The sequence below is a fragment of the Nicotiana tomentosiformis genome, chromosome 11 (assembly GCF_000390325.3).
Source record: "Nicotiana tomentosiformis chromosome 11, ASM39032v3, whole genome shotgun sequence".
NCBI lineage: Eukaryota > Viridiplantae > Streptophyta > Magnoliopsida > Solanales > Solanaceae > Nicotiana > Nicotiana tomentosiformis.
Window position 1 is genome coordinate 96,987,085 of NC_090822.1, and position 16,285 is coordinate 97,003,369.

General features: G+C 38.2%; 3 protein-coding genes across 6 annotated transcripts in view; 1 reads left to right on the forward strand and 2 right to left on the reverse strand.

The window, feature by feature from the left end:
• LOC138900687 (uncharacterized mitochondrial protein AtMg00810-like) overlaps positions 1-16,285 on the reverse strand; it is a 65,686-nt gene that overhangs the window by 39,419 nt on the left and 9,982 nt on the right. The window lies entirely within an intron of this gene.
• LOC104095387 (putative pentatricopeptide repeat-containing protein At1g02420) lies at positions 1,856-12,550 on the forward strand. Of its 3 annotated transcripts, XM_009601513.3 has the most exons (3): positions 1,856-3,656; positions 9,546-9,726; positions 11,728-12,550. In XM_009601513.3, the coding sequence occupies exon 1, from the start codon at positions 1,983-1,985 to the stop codon at positions 3,477-3,479; it is 1,497 nt and encodes a 498-aa protein (XP_009599808.1). In that variant the 5' UTR covers positions 1,856-1,982; the 3' UTR covers positions 3,480-3,656; positions 9,546-9,726; positions 11,728-12,550. The 3 variants fall into 3 exon arrangements, with proteins under 3 accessions (XP_009599808.1, XP_009599804.1, XP_018626021.1); XM_009601509.3 differs by lacking the exon at positions 9,546-9,726; XM_018770505.3 differs by lacking the exon at positions 9,546-9,726 and having other exon boundaries at positions 1,856-3,624.
• On the reverse strand, positions 6,089-6,913 carry LOC104095389 (uncharacterized). The gene has a single exon (XM_009601517.1). It carries the CDS (start codon positions 6,911-6,913, stop codon positions 6,089-6,091), a length of 825 nt encoding a protein of 274 aa, XP_009599812.1.

The window sequence follows — 16,285 nt, forward strand, 5'->3', positions numbered from 1 at the left end:
TAATTTCATAAGCTATTTATTTGAATAACATATTCTTATAATTAATAATTTGACAGTATTTTATAACATGGTTCACCAAATAGATCTCACATTTCTCTCATTCTCGTATAGATTTTTCAGTTTCGCTCAATATTCATTTTAAAAGTTTCATTCTTCCCAATCCAAAGCCACCCACGACGAGAAAGGAAATAGATAACTCTACAAAGGACAAAACGCTATTCATTTTTCACTCTTAGGAATCCAAAATCAAAAGAGTCACTAGAATTAATTTATCTGTTAGACAAAAAATAAGCAACCAAAGACTTGCTTAAAGAAAAACAAAAGGCACCAAGGACTTCAGTTCGGCAGGGATGGAATTTGGAAGGCAGAGATTGGAAATGGCGGAGGAAAAGAGAAAAAGAAAAGATTAGGGTATTTTGGAAATTATACATAAGTATCAGGGATAGCAATGTAAAATATTTGGTCAAAAAGGGGTGGCTTTTAAGCTAAAAATAAAAAGTTGGGATTACCCAACTTCTCACTTTTTACTTATTTTGGACCTTTTGGCTTAAAAACATTTGATCTTTAAGCAAATTTTAAGTTTGCCAAACACTTCAATAAGCTAAAAAATGACTTAAAAACTGGTTTGACCAGCTTAAAAGCCAATCCAAACAGGCTCTATTAAGTTTGGGATTAACATTGTATGCTTTTTACCAGAAATTAGATGGAAGATAACCGGAAGCCATATTCTTTCTTTTAATTTTTTGTCTCATTTTCAAACAATATTCAGATTTAATATTATCTTTATTCAACGTCATTGTTGGGTATCGTATAAATAGTGATTCGATCTTCATTTAAATGTTAGTATATAATACTAGGAGAGCTAATTGTAATTTTAGAAAGAAGCTATTATAATTTACAAGAACTATTTCAATTGACTCTTAAATTATCAGTTTCTTTCCTTTCATAGTATCAATAGGAAAATCTGAAAGTGCTGGTGTCAGTTTCAAGGATAAAAAGAGAAACATTACAAGAGGAATGGATGACCTAAACCTGCCCTATTAAGAATTTTCAAAAATCAAATTTTGCCCCGCCCCGTTTAGATGTTAACCTGTTAAGTGTTTGTCCAGTCCTTCCCCGTCCCCGCCCCCACCGTGCTCCATTGACATCCCTAATGGATCGTTTGGTTGCCGGTTAGAGTTCTGAAGGTATTAGTTATACATGTATTAGTTATGCAAGTATTAATTATGTATATATTAGTTATGCAGGAATAAGTATTGCATGAATTTGTTATGCATGCATTAGTTATGCAGGGATAAGTTATGCAATGTTGAGTTATGTTTGGATTAGTTATGCGGTAGTTATATAAGGATTAGTAATATAAATGTAATGTGAGTGTTATTTATTATTAGTTTACTTTATTTTATTAAAATTGTTAGTATAGTTTAAATATATATTTTTAAACAAAAAAATACAAGTTTGAATAAAGGGTATTCTTGTCATTTTGTGTTTTAATACAAGTATTACTAATACATGTATAAGTTATTCCACCTTCTACCTGCATAAATAATACATAGATTTCCTCATAGCTTATACATGTATTAGTTATGCGGAAAAGAAAAACATGAATCAAATATTGTATTAACAATGCTATATTTTATGTGAAAAAGAGGAAAAATAACCAAACATTGTATAACTTATACTAGCTTCTACGTGGTGATTATTTTTTCCTTTTCTTTTAACCAAATAATGTATAAAGTTATCCTAATTTTAATGGATAACTCCTCTTTAACGGCTACCAAACGAGCCCTAAGTGAATTTAGGTATTCAGTCTTTCGGTATTTTCATCATTTCCCTCTCCTTTTATTATTTTTTCTCTTCCTTCCAAAAGTTCAAACAAAGGAGAAAAAAAAGCAAGAAGGTGAAAGGCGGAACTTCTCACAGTTTTTCCAAACTCTATTAGTTCATAAATCAGCAGACTTGAACGCTCCACACTTTCAGCAATGGCTCGAATTTTCTCCTACAAACATCTCTCTATTGCCCCTCAAACGAACAGCCATTTTCTTCCTTCTTCCCTCTACCTCCTCCATTCTCAATCCTCCGATTCCACTGACAAAGAAGTTGAAACCCTTTACCGCATCATAACAATAACACAAACACCAGAGGGACTAAAACAATCGCTCAAATCATCACAAATCAGCTTATCAAACGACTTAATTGATAGAGTTCTCAAAAGGGTACGTTTTTCTCACTCCAACCCATTACAAGCTTTAGAGTTCTTTAAATTTGCAGCTAAGCGTAAAGGGTTTTACCATACTGGCTTTTCTTTAGACACCATGTTGTATGTACTTGCTAGGAGTCGTAAATTTGACAAGATTTGGGAGGTTTTAATAGAAATGAAGAGAAAAGATCAATCTTTAATAACGCCCCGAACAATTCAAGTTGTTTTGGGTAGAGTTGCTAAAGTTTGTTCAGTTAGGCAAACTGTTGAGGCTTTTTGGGGCTTCAAAAAACTGTTGAAAGAGTTTGGTGTTGATTGTTTCAATGCATTGTTGAGGGCTTTGTGCCAGGAGAAGAGTATGAGTGATGCTAGGAATGTGTACCATAGCTTGAAATGTAAGTTTAGGCCAAATTTGCAAACTTTTAATATACTTTTGTCTGGTTGGACATCGTCCGAGGATGCAGAGGGATTTTTTGATGAGATGAGGGATTTGGGTGTTGAACCGGATGTTGTTTCGTATAATTGTTTGGTGGATGTGTATTGTAAAGGGAGAGAGATGGAGAAGGCGTTTAAGGTGGTGAAGGAGATGAGAGAGAAGGATATTACTCCCGATGTGATAACTTATACGAGTTTAATTGGAGGGTTGGGATTGGTTGGACAACCCGATAAGGCGAGGGGTGTTTTGAAGGATATGAGGGAGTATGGATGTTATCCGGATGCGGCAGCTTATAATGCTGCAATTAGGAACTTCTGCATTGCGAAGAGGATTGGGGACGCATACAGTTTGATGGATGAGATGATAATGAATGGCTTGAGCCCCAACGCTACTACTTATAATGTGTTCTTAAGGTCATTTTTTTGGGCAAATGATTTGAGAAGTTCGTGGTCTTTGTACCAGAGGATGAAGGAGACTTGGTGCTTACCGAGTACACAGTCATGTATGTTTTTGATCAGGTTGATTAGGAGACACGATAAGGTGGAGATGGCACTTGAGTTGTGGGATGACATGGTGGTGAGAGGATTCGGCTCGTATATTTTAGTGTCTGATATTTTGTTTGATTTGCTTTGTGATCTGGGAAAATTGGCGGAGGCAGAACGATGTTTCTTGCAAATGGTGGATAAAGGGCAAAAGCCAAGTAATGTTTCTTTTAGGAGAATCAAGGTGCTTATGGAATTGGCTAATAAACAGGAAGCCCTTAAGCTTTTGTCAGAAAAGATGGCTTCTTTTGGTTCCTCCACCCAACTGATCCAAGAGGATAAAGTTGAATATGATTTATGAACAATCGATTTCTGACTTTACAACCTGCTAAATGCTGACTATTATTCCTGTGCCTCACTATGGTCCAATGAGTTCTTCGGTCCTCGATTGGATGAATTGGTTTTATTATGTAGAGGTGGACTCTTCAATCAATGGACCTTTGACTGTAGGCACCTAATGCAGAACTCGACAAATGAGGTTTGTTTATTTATGCATTAGAGTTAAAAAAAGTCAATTGCATTAATTTCCTTGTTTGCTGTACTTTTTTTGGTCATTTTTTTTCCAATTATTATTTTTGCCTGCTCTTTCTGAATTTCTTTGGTGAAAGTGATTCTATGAACCTTGATATCATCTTGCATTGGGTCCTAGGTTCTTCGTCAGGGCTTGGGGAAGCTGCCCCACAAATCTTGTATAATCTGATCTCAACAACAACAACAACAACATACCCAGTATAATCTCACATAGTGGGGTCTGGGGAGGGTAGTGTGTACGCACACCTTATCCCTACCTTGTGGAGGTCGAGAAGCTGTTTCCAATAGACCACCCTCGGCTCATGCAAGCATAGGTACCCCAATAATAACAAGAAAACAAGACGGGACAACAACGAAAAATCATGTAAAAGCAGCATACATAACAAGATAGTAAGATGATCGAAATGCAAAAAAAAAAAAAAATGACAGGTATTCAAATAAGCCTACTACCAACCAAATGCGAGAGTATGTACTAACACTACCAGTATGAATAATCTAGACTACCTAACCTACTATCCTAATCTTCGACCTCCACACCTTCCTATCATGGGTCATGTCCTCGGTCAGCCGTAGCTGCGCCATGTCATGCCTAATCACCTCACCCAAACTCTTCTTCGGCCTACCTCTACCTCTCCTAAGACCCTCCAATGTCAACCTCTCACACATCCTTACCGGATCGTCTGTGCTTCTCCTCCTCTCATGTCCAAATCATCTAAGCCGTGCTTCCCGCATCTTGTCTTCAATAGGGGCTAAACCCACCTTGTCCCGAATAACTTCATTCCTAATCCTATCTATTCAGGTGTGCCCGCACATCCATCTCAACATCCTCATCTCTGCTACCTTTATCTTCTGGACGTGGGAGCTCTTGACTGGCCAACACTCAGCCCTATACAACATAGCCGGTCTGACCACCGCTCTGTAAAACATACCTTTAAGTTTTGGTGGTACCTTCGTCACACAAAATACCGAAAGCAAGTCTCCACTTCATCCATCCCGCCCAATACGATGTGTGACATCTTCATCAATCTCCCCATACCCTTGTATAATAAACCCAAGGTACTTAAAACTTCCCCTCCTAGGGATGACTTGTGAATCCAGCCTCACCTCCCCTTCCACTCCCTGAGTAGCACCACTAAACTTACACTCCAAGTATTCTGTCTTGGTTCTGCTCAGCGTGAAACCCTTAGACTCCAGGGTCTGTCTCTACACCTCTAATCTCGCGTTAACACCGTCTCGTGTCTTGTCAATTAAAACAATGTCGTCTGCAAATAACATGCACCACGACACCTCCTCTTGGATGTGGCGAGTCAGTACGTCCATCGCTAGGGCAAACGAAAAAAGGGCTGAGTGCCGACCCCTGATGCAACCCCATCATGACTGGAAAATGGTCCAAGACCCCTCCCACTGTCTTCACACAGGTCTTCGCTCCCTCGTACATGTCTTTAATCACCCTAATGTAGGCCACAGGTACCCTTCTAGCCTCCAAACATCTTAACAGAACGAGAGACTTTATCATAAACCTTTTCTAAATCGATGAACACCATATGCAAGTCCCTCTTCCTTTCCCTATATTGTTCTATCAATCTCCTAACAAGGTGAATGACTTCCGTAGTCGAACGTCCCGGCATAAACCCAAACTGGTTCTCGGTAATAGACACCCTTCTCCTCACCCTTAGCTCCACCACCCTCTCTCACACCTTCATAGTATGACTAAGCAGCTTAATACCCCGATAGTTGTTGCAATTTTGGATATCACCCTTATTCTTGAACAAAGGAACCATCGTGCTCCATCTCCACTTTTCGGGCATCTTTTTCGTCCTAAAAATGACATTAAATAACCTAGTAAGCCACTCCAAGCCCGCCCTGCCTACACTCTTCCAAAAAAACTCCACCGGGATTTCATCTTGCCCGGTTACTCTGTCCCTGCTCATCTTACGCATAGCCCCCACAACCTCCTCAACTCTAATCCGCCTGCAATACCCAAAATCACAATGACTCTCGGAGGATCCCAAATCACCCAGAACAATGTCTTTGTTTCCATACTCGTTTAAGAGAATATGGAAGTAAGTCTGCCATCTCCGACGGATATGCGCCTCATCCAACAAAACTCTACCTTCTTCGTTCTTGATGCACTTCACTTGGTCCAAGTCACGGTCCTTTCTCTGTCTCACCTTGGCTAGCCTAAACAGCCTCTTATCCCCAGCCTGTACCCTCAAGTTCTTCATATAAACGACTAAATGTTGCAGTCTTAGCCGCGGTAATTGCTAACTTCGCCTCCTTCCTAGCCAACTTATACCGCTCCCTATTCGACTGCTTCTCCTTCTCGTCAATGCTTTCCACTAGCTTCAGATACGCCACTTTCTTGGTGTTTACCTTTCTTTAGGCCTCTCCATTCCACCACCAGTCTCTGTTGCGACCACCATTATAACCCTTCGAGACCCCTAGAACCTCTCTAGCAGCTTCCTTAATGCACATCGTCGTCGTGGTCCACATCAGGCTCGCATCCCCACTACTCCTCCAAGCTCCCATAGGCAACAACTTAACCCCCAACTCCTGCACTTCGTCTTCAGTCAAGGCTCCCCACTTGATTCTAGGTTGGCCATACACCGCCCTCTTCCTCTTCTTTCTCGTGATATCAAGGTCTATGACCAGGAGCCTATGAAGGGTCGTGAGGTTCTCACTCGGGATGACCTTGCAATCCGTGCAAAGACCTTTATCGGATCTCTTGCAGAGAAGATAGTCAATCTGGGTCCTAGCCACCGAGCTCCGGAATGTGACCAAGTGTTCCACCTTCTTTGGAAAATTCGAGTTTGCTATCACCAAATCAAACGCTCTAGCGAAATCCAACAGTGAAGTTCCCCTTCCATTTCTATCTCCAAAACCGAAACCACCATGCACATCATCATAGCCCCCAGACGTCGCTCCAATGTGGCCGTTGAAATCTCCTCCAATAAAAAGCTTCTCAGTGTGCGGTATACCGCGCACCATCTCATTCAAATCCTCCCAGAAACGCCTCTTGACTTCCTCATCCAAGCCTGCTTGGGGTGCGTACGCACTGATTATGTTCAAAGTAAATCCACCAACAACTAGCTTAATACTCATCAGCCTGTCGCTCACTCTCCTAACCTCTACCACTAAATCCCGGAGGTCCTTATCAACCAAAATACCAACCCCGTTCCTGCCCCCTTGCTCCCAGAAAACCATAGTTTAAACCCGTTCGCATCCCGCGGCCTATCTCCTACCCATCTAGTCTCCTGTACACAAGCTATATTAATCTTCCTCTTCTAGAGAATTTTTGCTAACTCTATAGACTTCCCAAACAAAGTTCCTATGTTCCAAGACCCAACTCTCAACCTGGTGGCTCCCTTAGTCCTCTTACCCCCGCACCCAATTCCCTCCGGGACAAGACGTTACTTTATCATTGTTCACCAAAGCCACTATAATCTAAGGGACACTACACAAGCACTACCCCAAAACACGCGACAAATTTACAAATAAAAGAAATCACCGAAATATAATCTTCAACTAAAAGGCAGTAAAACAGACAACGGATTAAACTACACTAACTAAAGGGAATAAATTCTACAACTAGCAGTCACAAAAACCAGCAAGCAAAGATTCAAGACAAAATAATAAACAGTAATCGAAGTTCTTGCTACTGTAATTAGTAAGAGTGAATATGGACAAGATCAAATAAGCAGGCAACATATACTGTTAATGCTAAAATAGCAAATATCGAGATAAGAGAATAGCGATAAAACCTTGATCGCAACGCCTGAAATTCTGTTTGTCAGAAGCAATGGAAATCTGCTGGTCGTTCTTGGGCCTCGATTCCTGGAGGGAGAAGCACGCGCCGGCGCGTGGCTGGATCTTCGCCGGAAGGTTGGCTGATTTCGACGGGGTCCACCGCTGTGTCCCCCCACACACGCAGGATGCGAGGGGGAGGGGAATAGAGAGAGAAAGCAGTGCACTCCGACCAGTCGCCGGAGAGAGAAGAGAAGACGAAGACGGGAAGAAGGGGGAAGAAGAGAAAGAGAGAAAGAAAGAGAGAAGGTCGGAGACCAGTTGCCGGAGAGAGGAGAGATGAAGGTTAGAGGCCTTACCTGTGTTGCCAGCGGTGATGGTGGAAGACGGCGGCGATGACGATGGCAGACGGTGTTAGTTTTTTACAAGGAGAGAGAGAGAGCGCGTTTTTCTCTTAGAGTAATAGTTTGTGGGAATCAAACTCAGTTAATAATAAATTCCATATTGTGGTTTAATTTAGGTTCAGAACAAGTATTTATCCCTTCTGAGCTGAGTAACATTTGGTGTTTTAATCTTCTAGCAATGAAGGCTGATATTGGCTTATAGACATATTCTCTGCCATTTCACTCTTCCATTTTGAGGTATCGTGAGAATTTTGGGGGGGGGGGGGGGGGATTACTCACCTACTAATCAGGTACTAGTAGTGTTGTCCAGAGGATATGCGTGCTTGCTTATTATTGTTGTGCAGATGATATTATCAGTGTGAAGTATGTTTATAGATGTTTGGTATACTGCCACAATGATTGCTCCTGTCAGCTATAACTTGGATATTCGAGAGTGAAATCTCTTTCTTTTCTTCTTTGTGGTGGCTGTTTCTGGTTATATATATTACTGAATAAACCTTCTCTGTACTAGATAGAAATAACTATAACACTAAACAGAATCTCTCTGGTTAAACCTTCGAACTACTCTCTCTGGTTACAAGTTCTCCCTCTTTCTTTTCCGTAACATCTTTAAAAATAGCTCCTTTCATTCCAAAACTACTCCTGAAATTAGGCGAATTTATAAATTTCTTGGAGAGCCTCTTTTCTACTTACGGGCAATGGTGGAGAAAATATATATCAATATTGTTTTTCTTTTAATTATACTAGCTTTCATCCTTGTTTTTCTTCGTCACCTTCATCCTTGTTTTATTCTCTTGAAACATGTCATTAAATGTTTAGACAATGTTGATGGAAGTTATTTAATGGGAAAATGTTTTCCATGAGGAAGTCATTTTCCGGTGAAAAATCAATTTTCCAGAGGAAAAGTTGATACAACTTTGTCTATAAAAAGGTATATGTATGACACTTTAATTGTTCAAATTTATACGGATGATATTATTTTGGAAGCACTAACCAATTGTTGTGGGAGGAATTTGTTGAATTAATAAAAAGTGAGTTTGGAATGAGTTTGATGGAGGATTCACCTTCTTTCTTGGGTTACAAATAAAACAAACCAAGAACTTTTTTTTAAGTCGATCCAAGCATACCAATAAACTCATCTCAAAGTTTGAAATGGAAAAGGCTAAGTCTTCTGGAACTCCAATGAGCATAGTTCCAATGAGCATGTCGACAATTCTGGATAAAGATGAGAACAGTAAGAGTGTGAATGAAAAGCAATACATTGGAATGATTGGCTCATTATTCTGCTTCACTTCCAGTTGACCATATATCGTGTTTAGTATATTAAGTGCGCTATAATCTAGTCGAATCGAAAAGAATCACATGCGACCACCATTTAAAGAATCATTCAATACTTGATTGCCTGATTGGAACCTAGACAGATGGTCTATGGTATCCAAATACAATAGGTTTTGATCTAATTGGTTACTCAAATGCAGACTTTGCAAGTGATGAAGTTGTCTCTGTCAATTAGTTGGAAAGTCACTTGTTTCTTGGCATATCAAGAAGCAAGAATCAGTTGCACTTTCCACTACGTAAGCATAATATATCCTTTGGAAGTTGTTATACACAGCTCCTATGGACTAAAACTTAATTTGTAAAAATATTCTTGTTTATTGTAATAATAATAAGTAGTGCTATTTTTCTAGTTGAAAATTATGTTCAGCATGCAAGAAGAAGCACATTGAGATCAGATATCATTTTATTCGTGATCATATTGCTAAAAGAGATGTCAAAAAAAATTGTGGAATTGAAGATCAATTTGCTGATATCTTGATGAAGGCTTAATCTGAAAGGAGATATTGCACATAAAGAGACTGAATTGGTATTGTAAGTTCTCGTGCACTGTTTACCAATTAATGTATTATGTGTTTTTTCCCTTCAAAAATTTGGAAGAAAGTAGTAATGTCCAAATTTTAAAACCGACATCGTTGCATTCATTGGAAAGTGGTGTTTTTTCATTGGTATCTCTTCCGAAAAGGTTTTATCCGGATTCAAGGGAACGTTTGACTGTTACGAGAAGATATTATCCATCTCTTTTAAGGCAAGAGACAATTTATTCCTCTCGCATTTCGAATTCTGTAAAGTTTTCATGAGAAAACAGCCAAGGTCTGCCAAGAAAATCAAGGCAGGTGGGATCTTGTGCAGATAACTTATATTCCGGGACAAGTCCGCCAAACAGAGGTACTTCATAAGAAAAAGGTCTTGCAATCAAAGCTCGTTACCTCCGAAAGATAGTTGATTTTAAACTTCTAAAAGAATATAGGGTGTAATATTTTTGAGATATTTGGGTATTAAGGTCGGAGAAAAATGTTTGAGAAGTATCCAAACAGAGTATATGAGGATATTGTTAGAACGTTTATGCAAATTTAAATGTAATAGACCATGGTGGTTTTGACACCCTAGTAGCAGGTAGATGATTGATCATTGATGAGGAAAATTTTGATGAAGTCTTTAAGGTTAAGTTTGTTGGGGATTCTATGTATTTGGCTAGAAATTACAAATTCTCGTTAGAATAGGTGAACTCAACTCAGTGAGTGTTCGCGAGAAAATTTTGAAAACCGAATGAGTGCACATGCATTAAGGCTTGAAAACATAATGATAATGGGTACCATTTTATTTCCCAGAATTGGGTCATATAGTCTACTTACTATGCATCTATTCTGTTCAGTTTGGTCAGTTATGGAAAGATAAAGTTGTCCACTTGGATAACTAACTAAATGATTGAGAGTTCTAATGATTTATATGTTTTTTTTTTTTTGGGGGGGGGGGGGGGGGGAGGGGGTAGTTTACCGTTTAAAATGTTAATCACTTGATTGCTTGAACATGAAGGTGTCAATCTTGAAGGTTCGAAAGAGAAAGTCATCAAAAGCACTTACAATGAGAAGGCTTTTGAGAGTATAAATTTTTCCATGGAGAATGAAAAGTGGGTGGGAAAAATCGAATTAGAACCAATGCCTGAAGCCCAGATTGCTGGATCAACAGCGAGATATTACTTCAAGATGGTCGCTTGTGCCTAAGAAGCACGACATTGATGAGGTTTTGGGAAAGGTCAGAAGCCTGGAAAAAATGATATATGTGTGCGAAAGGAAGGACTTGAATGACATGATTACAAGGTTTAACTCTGACTGGCTAGAGTAGTCAGGAAAATAGACTGTATTGAGAATCAAGTGCACAATCAGTTTGACCCTTGGAGCACTGCTTTTGAAAGTTGTCAGGGAGCATTTAGCTAATATTGACTGACTGAATTTTCTGAGAAGTTTTAAACTGGTTGTGGATGGATAACTTTATATTTGGTTTGGGTGACCGTAAAATATATTTAATTCTTTTGCTTGCTTATTTCATTATGGTAAGCAAAGGCCAACTACAGAAGCAAGAAGGCATCGCCTGCGGCTTCTAATACAATGACAAGCTCTAGTGGGAATTCTGAGGTTGTTTTAAGTCACTGTGGATGGTTAATTATCTTTTGATTTTGAACTGATTAATTATCATCAGTAGTAGAATGTTTATTATTGTAATTATCTCTTGTCTACTTTGAGTGTTTTGGTTGATGTCAAAACTAAAAGGGGGAGAAGATGGGTCAAATAGACAGGGAGTTTCATATAAAGAGGAAAAGCACATAGATAGGGGGAGTTCAATTCTGCATGAAACGGAGGAAGCATATAATAGAGGGAGTATTATTTTATATTATTAAATACGATGACTTATTTTAAACTTCAGGTTTGCCATTATCAAAAGGGTGAGATTGTTAGCTTTGAGAAATATTTTTATGGTGACAAAATTGAAGTGAAAAAAACTTGAATAATTGAGAATATGTTATGTGTTTGATAGGATAATGTCGCTTGAGTGAGTCAAGTCATGAAGAGCATACACACGAGTCGAATGATACACCCCATAGAAGTAGCTCAAGTAGAAGATGCATCAAGTCGGATGAAAGGAGTTGTTGAATCATCATAAATAGAAGAATGATTTAGATGAAGACAATGAGAGCAAGAAGAGAGAACTGAATGAGGAAGATTCAGTCAGACAAGTGTGCAAAGTGTAAATAGTGCACCAATTATTGAGTGAGGCATCAAGTTTCAAAAGAAGGTTATCACAAGAAGGGAAGTAAATGAAGATTTGAAGCCGTTAGGATGAAAAAGCATGGGGCAGGAATTAATTACTTCGTCAGATTTTGAAGAAGAATGTGACCCAGACAAGCATGCTGAGGAATTTGCAATAGCAAGTGAAGGACAACATTCACAGACTTTTGGCTGTCACCTCTTCAATTTTCACTCTTGTACAGGTAAATATTACTAGCCTTGCATTATCTATGCTCTTGAAAAAGCTATTTGGTGCATTGAAGAGTAGAGACTGAAAAAGGAAAAGCTTGTACTGTAAAGGGCTGCGACATTTGTTGTGTGCAAGCTAAAAAACCACTTTTATTCTCTTGTTGGTGAGCGAGGAAAAACTAACATTGTACGCATTTTGTGGTGATCGAGATAACTATAGTTTTGTGGTAACCGTACTCATTACTTGTAACAGAGTGAAAATAAGAAAAGAGAGTAATAGAATCCTTTGGAAGTCAAGGAAGCTGAATATAGGCTAAATGTTTGGGGACTTTGGTCCAAAGTCTAAACCAATACAAAAACTATCGAAGTGTTCTTTGTGTTTACTGCTTTCTTATTCTTCTAACTGTTTAATATTTACACTTCCATTGTCTATCATTTGAGCCTGCCCAGAATATTCTGAGTTTTACTAAGTTGTTTTTCAAATTAAAACTGTAATCTATCTTGGAAGATATTCATTAGCAAGAACATGATTATCATCCGATGATCATTTAAGGTGTGGTGCAGCTTCCCATCATTACATTGTACAGTATAAATGAGAGAAGGTTCTCGAACCGGGTTACGACCGAATAGAGCGCGGAACCAACGAGTTTAGTCGAACAAGGTAACGAGTCTGGGAACTGACGACCCAAAGAAAATAAGAATTGGAGAGAAGAAATTTATCCATGTTTGGTGTTTACACCAAATTATAGTAATTTACTATGGTTAAGTTGCAATTTAGTGATAAGACTTAAAGAGTATATATAAAGACACATATCATGTATTCATAAAGTTAGCCTAGACACTAATAATTTTACCTTGTACCGTTGGATGACGTCTAGTAAAAGTAAAAGTTTAGAGGCCTATTGCAAGACTTTGGCTGTGATATATAAAGGACAAAAATAAGTTTACCTCCATACTTGAGGGACTATTTAAGTTTTTCCCTCGGAATAATAAAGGCCCCGTTTACTTTTGTTATTATTATATCTCGATTTGAACATTGAGTAATTAAATAAATTTCATCAAAATAAATTCCTTTAAGCTTAACTTGGTTGAATTAAATACCATACTTTTCTGACTCCATGCATCATATGAGTCTGACGAATACTGAAGTTGTCCAAAATCTCTACTATGGTTGAGTTATATAACTGCCAGTTTCCTTTCACAATAATAATTTTCTTTGACTTCAAGTTTTGTACATTAACAGGTATAGGAATTATTTATACAATAGGTATCTTGCTTGACAAAACAATTACACTAAAATGTAATTAACTTGCTATAGGAGGTTAAACAACACTAAGGGGTAGTTTGGTAGGAGGTACTAGAAAAAACAATGCAAATATTAGCTTTTTGCATTACTAATCTATTGTTTGGTATATTTTTTCAGCTCATGTATCCTATTTGGCATTATCTTATTTATAACTAATATATAGTAAACCATGGTATTAGGCTATTAGCAATGCAAGAATTTTAGTACTTGCATAAACATTGTTAAATACATATTTATCCCTCAAATTCCTTAAAGCCTATTCCAAATACTTTCCGCCATATTTTATATATATTTATTTATATTGTGATATTTTAATTAATTTTTCCCCTTTAGCATTCCACTATACTAAAAACACACCATATTTAATACTAAATTTGATTATGAATTCGTTCAAAGTATAAACTGAAATTTTCTTTATTTGTTAAAATCTACCCATTTTATTAATAATTGATATTTTATATTATATGTCATAGCAATTAAATTTTCTTCTCTTTAACCTTTAATATTTATTAGTTTCTCTTTTCACTTTGCTCCCCTGTAAAAAAAGTTGGCTTTAGGGAAAGTAAAGAACGCGGAGGGTAATAAAATTGTTGCAATAAAATTATAAAGTTAAAGAATCTAGAGGGTATTTTTGTAAATAACTAATTATTTTAGAAATTAGGCCATGCTTTAAACACCAAACCAATAGTGGATAAAAATAACGGAAATGGGAAAATTAGAGTAAGAATCGTCATCAACGTCACCAAATAATTCTATCATGTCAGTGGTTGAGTGGTTCGGCTGTTCGAGGCGCAGTTGACTGTGGTGAATGAGAGGAAATTACTTTTCAACGCGTTTAATCCGTTGGATCGTGGTGGGCGCCAGGCAACTGATGACAACCTGTCGTCTATTTCGAATGGTTTCGCTCGTAGTGATGTCGATGCTCGGCGTGAGTTTCTACATATAATCTAGGGTAAGATGTCGTCATCATCTTCAACAAAGTACGAAGTAGAGAAATTTGACGGGGTTTCCGGTTTGAGTCTATGGAAGATTAGGATGAAATCGTCCATGTGTTACAAGGGTTATGGAAGGCAATTGATGAGGATTTTTCGGAAGAGATGAAAGAGATAGAGAAGGCAGACCTGAAGGAGAGAGCTTTGAATACGATCTTCATGAGCGTTACAGATAGCGTTCTTTGGGAAATTGCTAAAGAAACTTCTACAGCAATAGCATGGAAGAAGCTGGAAGATCTGTATTATAAAAAATCGCTGAAAAATCGCCTCTAGCTGAAAAAGAGGTTATACAATCTCCATATGAACGAAGGTACACCTGTTAAAACACACATTGATGAGTTTAATTCAACTATAATGGACCTGAAGAACGAGGATATCAAAATTGAGAGTGAGGATCAGGCCTTGATAGTGTTATGTTCTTTACCACCGACTTATGATACTTTTGCCGATACACTTATGTATGAGAAAGACAGTATTTCACTGGAAGATGTTAGTAATGCACTAAAATCTAAAGAGTTGAAAAAGAGCTTTCCGGACAACAAAATTGAGGGTGAGGGTCTTGTGAGTAGAGGAAGAACACAACAAAATGACTTTAACAGAAAAATGTCAACCGCCAGATCAAAGTCTAGAGCAAGGAAGCAAAACTATTATGAGTGCGGGGAGCAAAATCACTACAAGAGAGATTGTCCTAAGCTGAAGGAGAAAGGAGGGAAGCAGAAAAAAGATAATTCGGCAAATATTATTGATACTGGCAATAATTCTGATGATAGTGATTATGTAGGGGAAGTCTGTGCTAGAGTTCTAGTCATGGGCAGAATTCCTGGATTCTTGATTCTAGTGCTACTTTTCACATGTGTCCACACAAGAATTGGTTTGCAACTTACAAGCAGATCAATGTGACTGTCTACACGGGAGATGACAATCCATTACCAGTAGAGGGGATTGGTAACATCAAATTTAGAATGTTCGATGGAATTATCAGAAATATTGAGTGTTGGCATGTTCCTCGGATAAAGAGAAATTTGATCTCTCTTTCGACATTGGATGATCAAGGGTATAAGTTTCACTCCGAGAATGGAATACTTAAATTGTGTAAAGGCTCTATGGTTCTCATGAAGAGTAAACTGCATTCTAAATTATATCAACTTCAGGCCAGTGTAGTTGAAGGGGAAGCTGTTGTAGCTTCTGGGAAAAGTGATCTGAATCAATCTCAGTTGTGGCACTTGTGACTTGGTCATATGAGTGATAAGGGATTGTCTTTGTTGAGTAAGCAGAATTTGCTGAATGGGTACAGAAATCAAGTTTTGAATTTTTGTGAGCATTGTATGTTTGGTAAACAGACAAGGGCAAAGTTCAACAAGAAGGCCGAGCACAAGACCAGAGACAAGTTAGATTATATACATTCAGACTTGTGGAGTCCAAACAGAGTTCCCTCCAAGAGTGGTGCCATGTATTTTATGACTTTGATTGATGATTACTCAAGGATGGTGTGGGTGTATTTTCTGAAAACAAAAGATGAGGCATTTCCGACATTTGTTAAAATGCAAGACGATGGTTGAGAGGCAGACGGAAAGACAAGTTAAGCGTCTTCGAACTGACAATGGGTTGGAATTTTGTAATTCTGAGTTCGATAATTTCTGCAGCAGAGAGGGCATAGTGAGACACCGCACTTGTGTCGGAACACCACAACAAAATGGTATTGCAGAACGTATGAACATAACGCTTTGTGTTAGGGCACGAAGCATGCTTTCACACTCATGTGTTAGCAAGGATTTTTGGGCTGAAGCAATCAATACAGCTTGTTATTTGGTCAACAGATC